The sequence below is a fragment of the Apaloderma vittatum genome, unplaced genomic scaffold (genome assembly GCF_000703405.1).
Source record: "Apaloderma vittatum isolate BGI_N311 unplaced genomic scaffold, ASM70340v1 scaffold36706, whole genome shotgun sequence".
Classification (NCBI taxonomy): Eukaryota; Metazoa; Chordata; class Aves; order Trogoniformes; family Trogonidae; genus Apaloderma; species Apaloderma vittatum.
Window position 1 is genome coordinate 51,383 of NW_009724079.1, and position 15,129 is coordinate 66,511.

Sequence of the window (15,129 nt, forward strand, 5' to 3'; positions counted from 1 at the left end):
TGCCAGCCACACCTAACCTGTAGCAAACTGCTGGGAAACAATACAAAAAGCCAGCCAGCCCTGCTTGGTCAGAGCAGAAGTCCACCAGGCCCAGCATCCTGCACCTTTTTCTAACAACCTGATAGAGCAGATGCAACTCGCAGAACGTCCTGTAAATCAGCAATCCCAAGACCACACTGGGATATTGATAATCCCTCAGGGAAAACTCTGGCAGCTACTCCCTCTGCAGCTCAGCTCAAGAAGGCAGGTCTCAAACCCCTAAATCACCAAAGCACCGTGCCGTACCATTGTGCTGCGCTTCTCGTCTGCCCTACGAACTGCAGATGCACATTTCTGTCCTACCACGCTGAAACACAGGATGATCCCACCCACAGCAGAATCTGGGCCCAAATAATTTCTGCAGCTTTTGCTCTGCAAGATCTGCTAGTGCTGAGCTCTCCTGTGGAAGGGCGATTCCAAGCTATCAACTGCCACTGGGCACAAGCTGACACAATGATGAGCCTAAAGCCATGTGCCAGCCTGCCCTCCGGCACTGGTGCAGGCTGAAAACCATTTGTACTGTCCTGTCGTCTGTAGCGGCTTTTGTAAACAAACAAACATTGTATTTTCACAAACCCACTGAACTGCTGTCTACTCCTCCAGTCAAAGTGGTTTTAATGCTGCAGTTCCTTGACAGTATCGGGAAATATCATCAGAGAGCTAATAAAAAGAGAAATCTCTGGTGAGGCAACTTTGATAGAATGGATGTTTTCTACCATTGACTTCAAAGGAAAGAAAGCAAGGCTAATATTATTGTTGTTTTCTAAAGCACTCCTTTGGCATCAGTGCACAACACTCTCCACTCCAAAAGCTGAAAATACTTTCCAGACTTCCACAACATTCCCTCGAGTCAGGCATGGAAACTTATTGTTTAGGTGAAGTAACTCCCAAGCATATAAGCTGGTGCATGGAGACTGATTTTTCCTGTAGATGCAGGATCGTCCCTTCCACTCATCTGTAAATGTACCCTGTAGAGATCTCATTACTCACTATGCGTTGCTAGATGCGTGCTCCCCACCGACCACAGACAGCATAATACTTGCTGTCTACCGAGAACAGAGATTCTGCATTGGTTTCCTTAGCAGCAGAAGCACTAATACTAATCTGCTCAATAGGCTCCTTTCTCCCATAATCGTTAAGAACCAGGCTGCTGCCCATGAAGTGTTACAAATGCAGCCGAGCCTTCCGATCAAACTTTTCCCGGGTTTACGACACGTCAAACCACCTGCGTCAGAGATGCACAGTAAAAAATAAGAGGAAGTTCAGCCGGACTGCTATCTTTTGCGTAATCTGCACAAAAATCTTTTCATAGGTAAATTGCAAATGGTTGGTTTGTGTGATGTAGTGATTTGAATACAAGATCTGCACTGGAATGCTAAAATTGCCTAAAGATACCTTTAGGCGAGTTACTTATCTTCTCTATGTCTCAGTTTCCCCATGTTTAATGCAGTACCTATATTGTCTCACCCTTACGGATTCAAAAGAACTCAGTGCAAACATCACAGGTGCTGAATTTCACTGTGCACAATACACCACTCAAATCATTGCATCAAGATTACTCCCAAACTGAATACATTGCTTATAGACCAGAAAAAAATATATTCCCCTTCAAAGCCTTATCTAGGCAAGAACACGATGGGTCAGACAGGTCTAGAACATACTCAGGAGACATTTGTTTCTTTGGACTACATGACCTAGAGACATGAAAAATGGCTACTATCACTGTCCAGCTCCTTTTGTGGGTATCACACACGTTACGATACCAAATTTCATTAAACACTAATTGCATATGCAGAAATTGCATAAACATATTTACCTTCATCATATCTGTGGAGGTCCACAACATAGGTTCCCTCAGCATATATGCATGCCATGATGGGAACTTAATTTTCTACTCTTTATGAATCCGCAAGAGTGCAAGAGGGTAAACTAATAAGCCAAGTACAGATTTGTCCAAACCAAACAATTCCAGACAACTAAATGAGCAGCTCTGTATTTACATTTGCAAGCAGAGGCTTAAACTGAGGATGCAATATCTGGAGATCAGCAGGGTTCTACCCACCAAAGTATTGGAAGAACTAAAAGACAGCAAAAGATGCAGCTATGAGAAACTTTTTTAAAATAAAAACCATTTAAGCTTGCTAATTTTTGCTGTCTCAGACAATCAAAATTCCAATTGTCTGGGACATCAAATCTAAAAAAGCATGAAATTAATCTTCAGAAGTTAAAGTCTTAAAGGCATTGAATCATTATTTTTGTTGGATATATTTTTGATTATAATGCAGATGAACCCCAAATTTAATAAAACTAAAATAACATGAGTTAAGTATGAAACATAACAGGATATTGCAAAGAGATTAGGTAGTTTCCTCTAGACTACTTGCAGAGCCCAAAGAAAAACCAAACCGAGGGACGCAATGACGAGAAGGCACCACTTAATTAGAATATTTAACAGAACATGAAAACAGAATACCCATAGTACTGGTTTTGGCAATAAAACACAGCGAGCAGAATACAGACCTGAAACATCAGTAGTTCTCTACACCAGATACTGTTCTGCCTGTCGACTGTCTGTAGTAAAGAAAGAAGCAGGCTAGCTAAATTTAAACCAGCTGTAACGATGAGAGTGTTACAGTTGGACTGAAGGAAGCTTACCTCATGAAAGTATTGTGGAAACTGCTGTTGGAAAGATAATAAAAGGATTAACTGCAGTTTTAGTGAACCATTTACTTTTCAATCAAAATGTCTCATGTATTTCCTGTTCTCAAGTAGCTTGAATTCCAAAATTCCTTTGTCTATTACGGTACATAGTAGCAAAGCCTGTCATAAGAAATTAATAATTTTACATGGAAAAGTAGTTTTATGTATGAGGGCAGAGTGCTGCTCCCTGTTAGCTTCTGCCGTGCAGTTCAATACCTAGTCAGCCAGTAATCTTACAGAGAGGAACAAAATCAAGGGCTTAAAAAGAAAGTACAATGGGTAATTGTGAACAGCGAAAGAAAATCTCCACTACAAATACCGAGAGATGTAAAGTTACTTTAACAGGGCTACAGCAAAAATGAAACAAAATCTCAGGCCTCTATAGAAAGAGAATGAATTGCCTTCTTAATTTGCAGGAGTAACACCGCAATTATTACCACATCAAAAGAAATGCCATCATTTAAAATGACATGACATCACTGCATAATGAAACACTGCACAGCAACCCTTGTTTAAAGTGGAATGGAATTCGCTGGACAAATAATCCCCACTAGATATTAATAACTTCAAGGAGCCGTGTTGCAGCTTTGGATCTCGTCTCTGCTCGATCAAGGTCTTTCCAGGGTAGAAAACTAAATTTGCAAAGAAGACATATTTTTCATGTGCTCACTTGGATTCAGCTTTACTCCACACAGGATTCCAGGTTGTAACAACATTCTAGGTTGTAACAGTTAATACATGGATATCTCATGAGTGGAAGGCTCTTATTCTGGGAATAGAAGAGTTAACTGCAAGATGTGCCATGTTAAGCTCCCAATTCTGATTGGGCCTTTCCATGTATGGGAACAACTACAATATCTGCTCAAATAAAACAGATCTTTATGTATCAAACATCAAGGCTATATACATATGCCATGAAGGCTTTTCTGCAAAGGTTTTTTCAGACTACTCACAAGTGTAAACCTTGAGATGTTACCAAAAGAGGGTTCTTTAATGTAAATGAACATAAATGAATGTAAGAAAATTTTAGCATTTGCTAATATAGGACATGATTTAACGTCTCTGGTTTATCCAGTTTCCTGTAGGAATGGGAATGTAACATTAGAAATCTGCTATACAATACCTGTCAGATACGCATTTTGCAGAAAAAGACAAAAGTTCCCTCACCCATGCAGTCTACTGAATCTTTCAGCATGATAGTAAAGCTAATCAGGGTTTCATGTTTGAAGTATTCCTTTTTAAAAGAGTGAGATAAAAGCAGGAAGAAGACTGACTCCATTTCAGAGGATAAAAATACTAAAAACAAAAAGTAGACTAAAATAAAATCTGTAAGTATGCTTTCACAGCTTGCTTACTTATACTTTTGTTTGGAAAGAAGCAAGTAACTTGCGTTATCCTTTGATGTTTTATGACTAAATAAAAGATACACATAGAAAGTTAAACTCCTTTTTATTTCTACAAATTGTGATTGATCTACTTCTGGAAATGACCAAGCCACTTCTTTCTCTCAAAAAAAAACCCCAAAACCAAAACAACACAACCAAAAAACCAAACAGGTAAGTCTTGGAGCATTTCCATTTTATCGTGGACAATTTGATGGTGTTCTCTAAATACCTGCATTGTTTACAGTATTATTTTAGGGAATATACAGTGAACAGTGCAGACATCAAGATAACTTTTTTCATGTATCCAATGGAAGTAAAACGATAATTCAGATGACCACTTACAGAGAAAATTTTTCTCTGTAAAACATTTTGAATACTGTGGTTTTCTTCTTTCTCCCTTCCACAACCATTGCAGGCCAGCAAGCTTTTTCTTGAACAAATGAAAAAGAGTAAGCTTTTTATAAACATTCTTTCCAATTCCTCCATAGAAAGCTACAGCTTGCCACGGAAAAGTTTGTCTTGATCTAACTTCCTTACAAACATTTTCCATTATATCATTCTCTCATCAAAACAATAAAATAGAGTCGAAACTTCTATCGAGAACCACAACCTGCTGCCATAACCATTCATTTTGTTTGTACTTATTTGTGTGTCTATGTGCATGCGTGCACACGCGTGCGCATATGGATGTTACAAATCAGACTTTCCAAATTTCATGGCCCAATTTGGAAGCTTGTGTCAAACTTGTTTTGCTTCATCCGTTTCAGTCAGGGTCTTATATCATTGTTGTTTCAAACATGTGGAAAGCTTAATGGAAGTCATTAACTTTTATTTTAGTTTGGCCATATTGTCATCATGGTGGGCAGATGCAGAGATGGTGTTATTCCCAAGATCCTCTTTTTGGAACGCTAATGTTGTTTACATCTTCTTGATCAGAAGAGAACAATGGTTCTTACTTATTCTTAAAGCTCTGCTTTGCAAATTTAAAAAGCCCCTAAAAATCTTTGAAAATATAATTAAAGATATTTCTTTTATTCTTTTAACCATTTAAAATCCTAACAAGTTTCTTTTTCTTTTCTAAACTACTATTTGAAACTTTTGCACTCACAACTCTATGGGTTATTGTTCAGCTAAGGAATGAGAAGAATTTCATTAGATGTGTTTTATGTTTCTTGATTAAAAATGTCACCCGAGGCTCAGTGACTTTGTTTTACATTAAATGACTGCTGCGTGCTTTGATCATCACTTTATTAATGCTTTTAATGAATATTAAAAAAAATGAAGCACTGTATTAAAAGTTAAGCTCTCACATAAGGAAACTGAATCCCTTTTCCAAGAACTACAGTATTTCTTACTCAAACATTTCCTACTAGATTAAGGTTTTCTCCAACTCCCTTTTAGCTGGCTGCAGACTAAGTTACAGGAAAACACAACAATTACATTGGAGTAAGACTGAAGAGAGAGCAAGAAAGATAGCAAAGTAGCATGTTTCTATTCAAACAAATATATTCCAGACTTACCATGCACTTGTTTGGTTTTTCTCCAGAATGAACCCTCATATGAATCAGCAGTTTGTAACGAGCATTGAAGGGTTTGTATCGGCGGACACAGCCTGCCCAAAAGCAAGTGAAGTCCTCTCCTTTCCGCTGATCAATGTGAGTCTTTTCTATGTGTCTGACCAGTTCGTCTTGTTGGTCGTAAGTGGCACTGCAGTCAATCCACTGACAGACCTGTTTGCCATTGCTCAGGTCCTGTTCATCCCCGTCGCTGGGCTGAAGGGACTTCGGAGACATAGAGGCATGTAAGTGAGGCAGCGTGCCTTGAGTCTGGCTTAGCTGCTGGTGTAGATGGTACGGGGGAGGCAGCCCCTGATGATGTCTAAAGAGATCAGCTGTGGAGGAATAATCGTCAGCTGGTTCTTGTTTTAGGAAACTCACCTTCTGGGAGCTGTGTGAGGTGTTTTGATGAGGAATGCCAGCTCCATTCATCATAAGGCTGAGGCTGCCATTCTCCTCGACTTGCTGCATTTGTATCTGCTCACAGTCACCTCTGTCACATTCAGCGGAAATAGGTACAAGACATGCTGGAGGGGAGGGAATACTGCAAGGGTTTCCAGGCTGAGAGCAAGACTGGGGTCGAGAGGATTTTTGAGTACTGTGATGACTGATCTCCACAGGATGAGAGGAAATGCCAGCTGAATTAGTTCGCAGTCCATTCACACAGGTGACCAGTGACGTCTGCGATGTGCGGATGATAGCTGTAATATCAATTCCTTCAGCCGAAGACGGCACGACAGAGATGCATCTCTTCTTCAGGTTGCTTGTTTGTAGCCTGGCCGAGTGCTGAGGGGTGCCAAGTGACAAAGGACCCAGGGAGGAGCTATGTTCATTATTAAACAAGTAGGATGAAAGTGAATTTGTAAAGCTATTATTCATTAGGTCTATTTCAGGATGCAGACTACCGGAGGCTCTCAGCTCCATCCCCTCTGTAATCCTCCTATGTGTGGAAGCCTCAGACAGAACCTTATAATCACTCAGGCATTCTTGTTTAATGTGCTGAGCCGGGTGACTTCCATTCAGGCATGGAGCAGCAGAATCTACTGAGTCTTGAAACCTGGGTGACCTGTAATACAGTTTTCATTAAGCACTACTAACTACCACAGGATTTATGATTTTTGTACAAGATACAACACCTGTTAAGCCCTCGAGAATGGGAGCACTTGCTCTCTGCTGAATGTTGCCTGTGCAAAGCAGCAATTACACCAAAAAAATCTGCAACGCTTTCTCTACAACCCTTGTAAAGGCAGCATCATTTTACACAGGATTAATTTTACACACTGGGTTACACACGAAACAGATAATCTCCCCTCCACTGCGATGGGCAGTTCATCAATCACAATCTAGGTTTTCAATGCATAATAGTTCGGGCAAAACAATGGCTGAGTGAGGTTTTGAGAGCTTGGGGCATTTCTGAATTATTCAAATATCGGCATTTTCATCAGAGTACACTGGGAAAATGCATCCTTGTTCACATGAATCAAAAAAGGCTGGCTGAGCTTTGCTTAACATGTCAGAGATGCCTTCCTCCGCTAAATTTAAAAAAGAGCAAGATCAGTGGTGAAAAAAGGAATAAAAAGAAAGAACGGCTCACTTCCAGCCAGTGATCTGGAGTGGATGAGAGATCAGCTGAGTATTTACTTCTAAGAGGTCTACAAAAAAAAACTAAGAAAAGTTTACAACTGGCAGATTTAAATTGGCAGTCTGTGTATTCCCATTTGCATTTTTCCTATTAAAGTCTACATGAGTCTGCAAATCAAAAGAAGATTGTTCTGCAGAAGTGATTTTTAATCTTTTTTGATGCGTGCTGAATCAGGAAGCAGAATCTTGAAGAATGTCACATAGACATTTCAGAAAAACACCGCATTTAGGAAACATTTCCTCCTAACATTTTTTTCCAAGCAGTTAGCAATTGGTTTATGCCTTGAAATAAAACATTTTATCTCAGCTATAAACATTTACTGTGGATAACCCAACTGTGTGTTTTTTCTTAGGACCAGTGGGTGTTCCCTACATATCCCCAAAGCGTGGGAGGGTTTAACCTATGGCTTCATCGTGCAGCGATGTGCCAGACCAAGAAGAGGAAACAGCACATCTGTGTGCAGGAAAGCTCTACCTGAACTAATACGCCCTCCAGAGAGGTGGTCCATGGGTCTTACACTGACATGTTCCACTTCAATGAACTTTATGCTTTTTTTGATCCTAGCACCACAAAAACTAAAGAAGAGCTGGCCATTTGGCAATTTGTGTGTGACAGCACAGCTTAGACAAATCTGACACATTTTAAAGCATGAAACACATATGCATACATTAAACTGTGAAGCTGCTAAATAAACTGCATTTATTTTATGGCTTAGATTATTTTATTGCTATTATTTCAATTAGTCCATCACTAACATTAAGACAGGAAGCTGGAATGATTTCTAACACTTTCGTGGTAACAGCTCTCAAAAAACTATCTATTAGAAAAAAAACAAAACAAAAAAAAAGCTTCAAGAAAACTTCCTTCCCATGAAATTAAGATTGTCAAAAAATGACACCTGTTTCAGGCACGTAACTGTCAACACTGCATTCACTAGTGACCAGTTAGTAAGCTCCAGCAACTGCTGCAGCCAGTAAGGCTTGATATATAAAAAAGTTTAACGTCATGAGAGAAGTGAAATTCTCCACCATTCATTGCCACAGAACAATCAGATCTTGCATTTGCCACCAGAAGTTTAAAAAGACTACATTTAAAAATTTTAGAGGTTTCCATAATCCATTAGTTATAATTTCTCCCTTTTGGTTTCCACAGTTGGTCTCAGGGTAAACTTAAAGCACCTGGTTTTGCAGATGGTAAATTTAAAATAAAACCAACCAACCCAATGGCATACATACATTATTTTTTAACATTTACAGAACCATATGCCTGCAAAATATGTGGCATAAGCATACATAAACCCCTTTTATTGCACATATTTAGGAAACCCTGCCCTGCTTGCTTGTAGCTTCATTGCTCAGCAGAAAGTGTTTACACTCATTCTGAGAAAGGTTTTGCAGCGTAACGTGCCAGGCACAATATTTCCTATTACTTAGTTTCTTCTGCACAAGAACTCGTCTAAATAATTCAGTTTGTATCATAGTTCAGTGGTCTCAAAGCCTCAGGCTAAAGTAAACACGACACATTTTTTACATCATATAAAGCTAACCCAAGCCTAATGTTTCAGCCTGTGATAATTGGTGTCGTATTATCAAGCTTTATGTAAAGCTCCCATCTTGCCAAAAACCCATATGAGGAGTTCAAGCTAGAGTCAGTGCAGAGTACCTGCAGGATGGATACAAATATCCCTATCCTGAGAAATACTAGGTTCCCAAAACTCCCAGCAACATCAGTCTGCATTTCCAACACAAGATCTTACTCAGAGTTGAGCTTTGGTGCTGCACTGCAGAATACAAGACACGTGAAAGAAGGGAGATTTTGTCTAAAATACAAACTGGAATACTTTATTTCAAAAACAAGTGAGATGAAGGCACTGAATTCATGCTTCCCTTTGCCACAGCCATGTCTTATCCATGCTCTGCCTACATAATGATAAGCACAGGCTGCTTGTTGCAGATCAGAAGCAAATCTCTGGGAGCTACAGTTACCTCTATATCACTGTATTTTGAAGACATTATATACCTTCTGTTGGTTAATTCTCCTGGGAGAATCTGGCATTCCTTCAGCTTCCCTACATTTGAGTGCTGGGGTACTGAATGTCAAGGTTACATTTATGCAAACTTTCTGTATTCCTGGCAGAATTTTGTCATCATTAGGGCAAGTCTTGCTCATTTCTCCCAGCCCTAGGGGGTGAGAGGGGAAGAGGCACAGAAACAAAACTGGTATGAAATAGAGACAAGGTATCTGGCCTCCAACTTGCTGTGTGGGGGGTCTTCTTATACCCATTGACTATTTGTTCCTGTAACAGCACCTTGCTGTTACAGCCAGGGCTTGGATTCCAGGCCTGGTACAGACAGGCAGTGCTGGCTGTAACAATTTCATAATCTCTGGATAGTGGCAAAATATAAATATATATGAAACAAATAGCCAAGAAGAGAGTGAGAGGGGCAGAGGACAGCAGGACAGTGTCAAGAGCACTGTGTGGACATGTGGATCAGCATGAGAAGCTCTGGGGGGCTTCCAGACAAACAACCCTGGAAGGCAGTGGGGTCAGCAGGAGAATATCCCCCACAAACCTCTCTCTGCAGTGAGCATCCATGTGTCAGGGATGGACAGTCTGAGGCAACAGAATTGCTGCTTAAGCACATGAAAGCTGAGTGTAAGGCCTTCGAAGAACGACAGCCGCTCAGAGGATACTAAGGCAGTTTTTCCAAAGAGACTCCCTTACGTGGTAATTGGAGCCAGAGTGTGAGGCCAGTAGCACCATGCCAGAAGCACTGCAGTTCCCAACTGCCCTCAAAGGAAAAGATGACTGTATCTGAAATCTCCAGATTATTTACAAAACATACATGCCTTCAATTGCCACTGTAGATGTGTAATCAGAGATAATTGACAGTTTTAAGAAGCTCGAGGGGATTGTTCTGCTGCACATTCAGGGACCCTTTGCAACACTATCTGGCTGCTCTGATGTCTTCCCTGGGTTTTACATGCCAAGCACGGAGCACAGTGTGGGCTGGTTTGCCATGTCTGATAATGGATTATTTGACAAAAAGCCAACGTTTGTGTGCTGACTCCAGTTGTGGTAAGGAAGGTATTAGGACTTTTCCAGTCCCACGCACGTTGCATTCACAGATAGCGTGTAGCAGCAATTACGTTGCACAACTTGAAAGCTATTAACTGAGAGAGGAAAAGGGGCTGGGAAGAAGAGGGCTCTTGATTCTTGGATTAAGGCAGTCATCCCTAGAATACAGTTTCTGAGAGAAAGTGATTCAAGGAGAAGCTGAAGGGGATAAAAACTTTCAGTGCACTGAGGGGAAAAAAAGGACAAAGCCAATCCTAACCCCAAACCCTGAGGGAGATTTCGGATTGCTGGGAGAGGTGCTCTCTGGTTTATTCAGATTTTCCTTAAGTGTTCCATATCCTAGAAATGCAGAGTGGGTCTAAGCTCAACCCAGAGAGACTGAATTTTCATCTCCCTTTCTTCCTGTGCTGGTCACTAGAGCTGGACAGAACAAGCAAATAGTTTGCCCTGACTTCTGTGTGCTCCTATACCCATTCATTCTGAAATCTGGGGAGGCACAGAGCCCCCTTGGCTCCTATCGATTTCACTGGAACCTGATGGGCATTCATTCCCACCTCAGTTACGTTCTTCTGTTTTCAGATCTTCAGGGAAAGACCACATTTGCTGTTACTTGCTTATTAAGAACCTTTAGCATCACAAACAACATCAACAGAAATCATCCCAGCTGCTGTCCACCTTCTCTCACACGTCAAGGTTTTGACTCTGTCCCATGTGTCTCTTGAGTAGCATTAGACACTGTGTCTATGAGGTCCACAGAGCAGAGATGGGCATTGGCTTTACTTTGCAAATCCAATGCAGACAAAACTAGTATTAGCCAAGCAGAGCATGATCAGTGGGACGCACAAACAACCCATAAATTAATGGAAGGGTCCTTCAAGATATCCTCCAAACGTTTCCAAACTGATGCTTAAAAGCAGGAGAGCCTCAATGCTTTAGAGCATGCTACAAAGCAAAGGTGAGGGAATTAGGCCTATGACCTGCGACTTTCTCATGTTATGCAGCAGACAATCCCTTATCCTGTTCTGGGAATCCTCTTCCAAATGCAGGCTGGAAGGGGTTCATATTTCTGAGGGTGGATACTGTGATGCCCGATATGCAGGTATCTGTCGTTTCCTCATTATAGTTTTTACAAAAAGGTTCTAAAGATCTAAGCAGAGTACTCTCTTCCTCCTTTTGTTTGCTCCTGCCCTAATTATCTTTGTTCCATAATTGTCCTCACTGACAGAATAAAAAAAGGTTGGTAACTGCCAGTCCCACATTGAGCCATAAAGAAGCCAGGAGGGAGGAGACTTACATCGAACTGTGATAGCATTACAAATCTTTGTACCAATAGCAGAATATTTTTTTTTGTGGCATGGATATTATCTGGCCTTTTCAAACAAACAAATAAAAAGCTCTTTGCACTTGCTTGCCATATTGCTGTGCCTCCTTCTCCTGAAAACACAGATGTTCTTACCCCACCAGCAAACGGAAAGGGGGAAACAAGACATAAATATGTATAATAAAATCAGAAACAGTCGGATTTCCAAGACCAAGCTATATGCCATATTTCCTCTTGCTGTGAATATGGAAATTTGGACTTGATAGTTCCACGCACAGAGTGCCAATTATTCCAAGTATCTAAGATAAAGGCTGCAACTTTTTTGAGGTTTTTCTTTTCTACAGCTCTTCAAAAAGGTCAAGATTATTCTGTATTATATCCTGTGCCAAAAAGCAGTGTAATTAAAATAGATGGACAGATTTTAATTTGTAGCAGGCTTCTATTCACAATGGATGTCTGTTTAGGGTACTTGCTTAAAATCTGGTAATGTTAAATTTGTAAAAACAACAAAAAAATAATGGAGTTCTGTGTTTTCATATAATTAATTTATAGCAAATGTTTAAATAGAGATTCTGTTCATAGCATATCCAACTACAGTGTATATATCAAAACCAGAGACCAAATTTTCACATTACGGCCTTAAAAGCAAATACCAAGGATGCGGCCGTATGGGAACACTGCAAATACTTCATTAAAGGAAAGGCTGTAGAAATAAAAGCGGCATTGGCTTCCTGTAGGCTTGATGGTGGCATGCCAAATTACCATATGGGACCCATTGATTTGGGAGTAAGCAGCATCTCTGCCTTCCAGACTGCAACTTGGAAACAACATGGCATTGGGGTGGAGGTACAGAGAAGGCGAGCCTGACCTCACTTGAGGCCCTAGCAAAATTCTCATTGACTTTTGAGCATGCTGGAGGAGCCCCACAGAGAAGCTGTATTTCAGCTTCAGTTCAGGGGGCTGCGGCTGCATGTTCAGTGACTCCTGAGTGTTGGTCTCTTCTCCCTAGTGAATAGCAACAGAACAAGAAGGAATGGGTTCAGGTTACACCAGGAGAAGTTTAGATTGGATATTAGGAAAAACTTATTCACTGAAAGGGTGGTGAAGCATTGGAATGGGTTGTTGAGGGAGGTGGTGGAGTCGCCATCCCTGGACACGTTTAATAAATGGCTGGATGTGGCACTTCAGGGGACGGTTTAGTGTTACGGGGTGTAGGGCTGTAGGTTGGACTTGATGATCTTAAGGTCCTTTCCAACCTTTATAATTCTATGATTCTATGATTCCTTCTGGCACAGCCTTGGAGAGTTGTCTGTGCACACCTGCACGTCCCTGCAGTGCAAACCTGCAAAGGAGTAGCACGGCTAAATTAGCATCCAAACGAATTCCAAGATGAAGTAAAAGGCAAAACCACTCTTCCAAATGTAGCATCCACGGATGCTACCAGGAAATAGTTCCAGCAAAGATGCACTCCAGAAGAGCAAAATATATCAACCAGTAAAACTTGCAGCGATACCTTATATCGGAGTGCGTCAAGTTCAGCTGACCAACATGAAGCAGTCTCTCACAGGACAGGGGGTGGTCTCGCATAAGTGAGTTTCCTGTGTGGATGAACAGACCTTGCCTGCAGACAGGTACTGAGCTACTTGTCATCTCCATGTCCATCATGTTCTTCTTCTCAGAGATCAAACTACAATGATTGTAGCCACCATTCACTGTAAAAAAAAAAAAAAAATTAAATCAAAACCCATAAGCCTTTGACTGAGAATCTTCTACATTAACTATTATTTGCAAATTCATTTTGGATGTGCTTGCAAAATTCTTGTAGATGACATGGTAGTGAAAATAGGTTTCACAAGGAAGCAAATTAATTGCAGAGGAATTTGTATCTGTGAACTACAATTTATTTCTCATTTTAAGTTTTGTGGCTATTTTACACTTCATAATCTAACCAAAAAACCTGTAGTCTGACAGTTTCCCTTCTTCCTGTGTATTTTTACAGAAGAGTCTTGCCTGTGTTAGATTTTGGAGACGGATGTTTCAGAATCCCTTTATTTTCTAGGTGAGGAACTCTAAAAACAGTGAACTTAGGTAAAGTTTTTCTTTGCAGACTATTACCTCTGTGATTATGACTTTAGATGGGTGTGTTTCTACTTTACTGTCAGGTCAACTACCACCATATTTACTATTGTCTATGAAACATGCTTTTAAAATGGTAGAAATTTCTCTAATCTGATTTTCTTTTTTTTTTTCCACATATACAAAATGTAGCCGTGTCAGATACTAACGGCAAGCATACTTCTGTAGTTTTCATGCAGAGTGCGGAAAGAAACTCCACTCTTGTACGCAATGCTCACAGTGATGGGTACTACAGAGCAAGACTGCATTGTAGTTATAGACAGTCTGTTCTCTGCAGAGGTACTGAGTGATGCACGCTGAGAAAAAAAACCCAAATTCTTCAGTCAAAGTGACAGAAAAGACAAAGCCTGTACTCAGTTCCATGCAAATCACCCATTCTTATAAGCATCAAGGTTTTTCCTTTACTACTGTGTTACAATGCACAATTCATCACACAATACATAGTTTTGGTGTCTCTGAGTTTTACCCAGACAATGCCTACATCATTCAGCCATCCCAAAATGGGTGTCTAAAATAGGCTCATGCAACTTCAGGATGTGCTTTCCTCTTTCGCTTGACTATAGAAGGTTCCTTAAACAAGTAACTTAAATCTGACTCTCAGAGAGCTACAGCTAAGTGAAATGAACCCCTCTGAGCAGTCAAAGGACTTAGAAACATCCTCATCACAAACAACCTGTTTTACACTGATCTCAGGTTTGGTCCTTCCTCTACTGAAACCCACACTGGACTTGCCATTGGTGGCACAACTTCTACCACTTCAGTACTATAATTTGTGGTGTTATCCAGAGCAGGGGTGTACTGAGAGAGAATCACAGAGCGGTTTGGAATTGGTCATGCTCCATCTTTCTTACAAGCCCCCTTTGAAGAGCCACTCTAAGGTGTCCCCAGAGCCTTCTTCAGGCTTAACAACCCAACTCTCTCAGCCTTTCTTCACAAGAGAGGTGTTCCAGCCCTCTGACTATTTTCACGGCCCTCTGGAACTGCTCCAACATATCCAAGTCCTTATTGTAGTGGGGGCTGCAGAGCTGAATGCAGTCCCCCAGGTGAGCTCTCACAAATCTGGAGTAAAGGGGGAGAATCACCTTCCTTGACCTGCTGACCACACATCTTTGGATGCTGCCCAGGATGCCATCAGCCCTCTGGGCTGTAAGTGCACATTGCCAGCCTACATCCAGTTTTTCATCCACCAGTATCTCTAAGTCATTGTCTGCAGGGCTGTTTTCAAGCAATTCGTCTCTCAGTCTGCACTGAGTTTTACACGTGTATTACAC

The 15,129-nt window shown here is 40.8% G+C and overlaps 1 protein-coding gene across 1 annotated transcript; it reads right to left on the minus strand.

Moving 5' to 3' along the window:
• Nucleotides 1-5,644: 5,644 nt before the first annotated feature.
• On the minus strand, nt 5,645-13,387 carry LOC104276145 (zinc finger protein GLIS3-like; the record flags this gene model as incomplete). The annotated part of the gene is made up of 2 exons (XM_009872339.1): nt 13,236-13,387; nt 5,645-6,746 (listed from the first exon to the last, which is right to left on the minus strand). Coding segments are annotated over exons 1-2 (1,254 nt in total), but the record flags the coding sequence as incomplete, so codon positions are not given.
• Between the last annotated feature and the right edge of the window lie 1,742 nt (nt 13,388-15,129).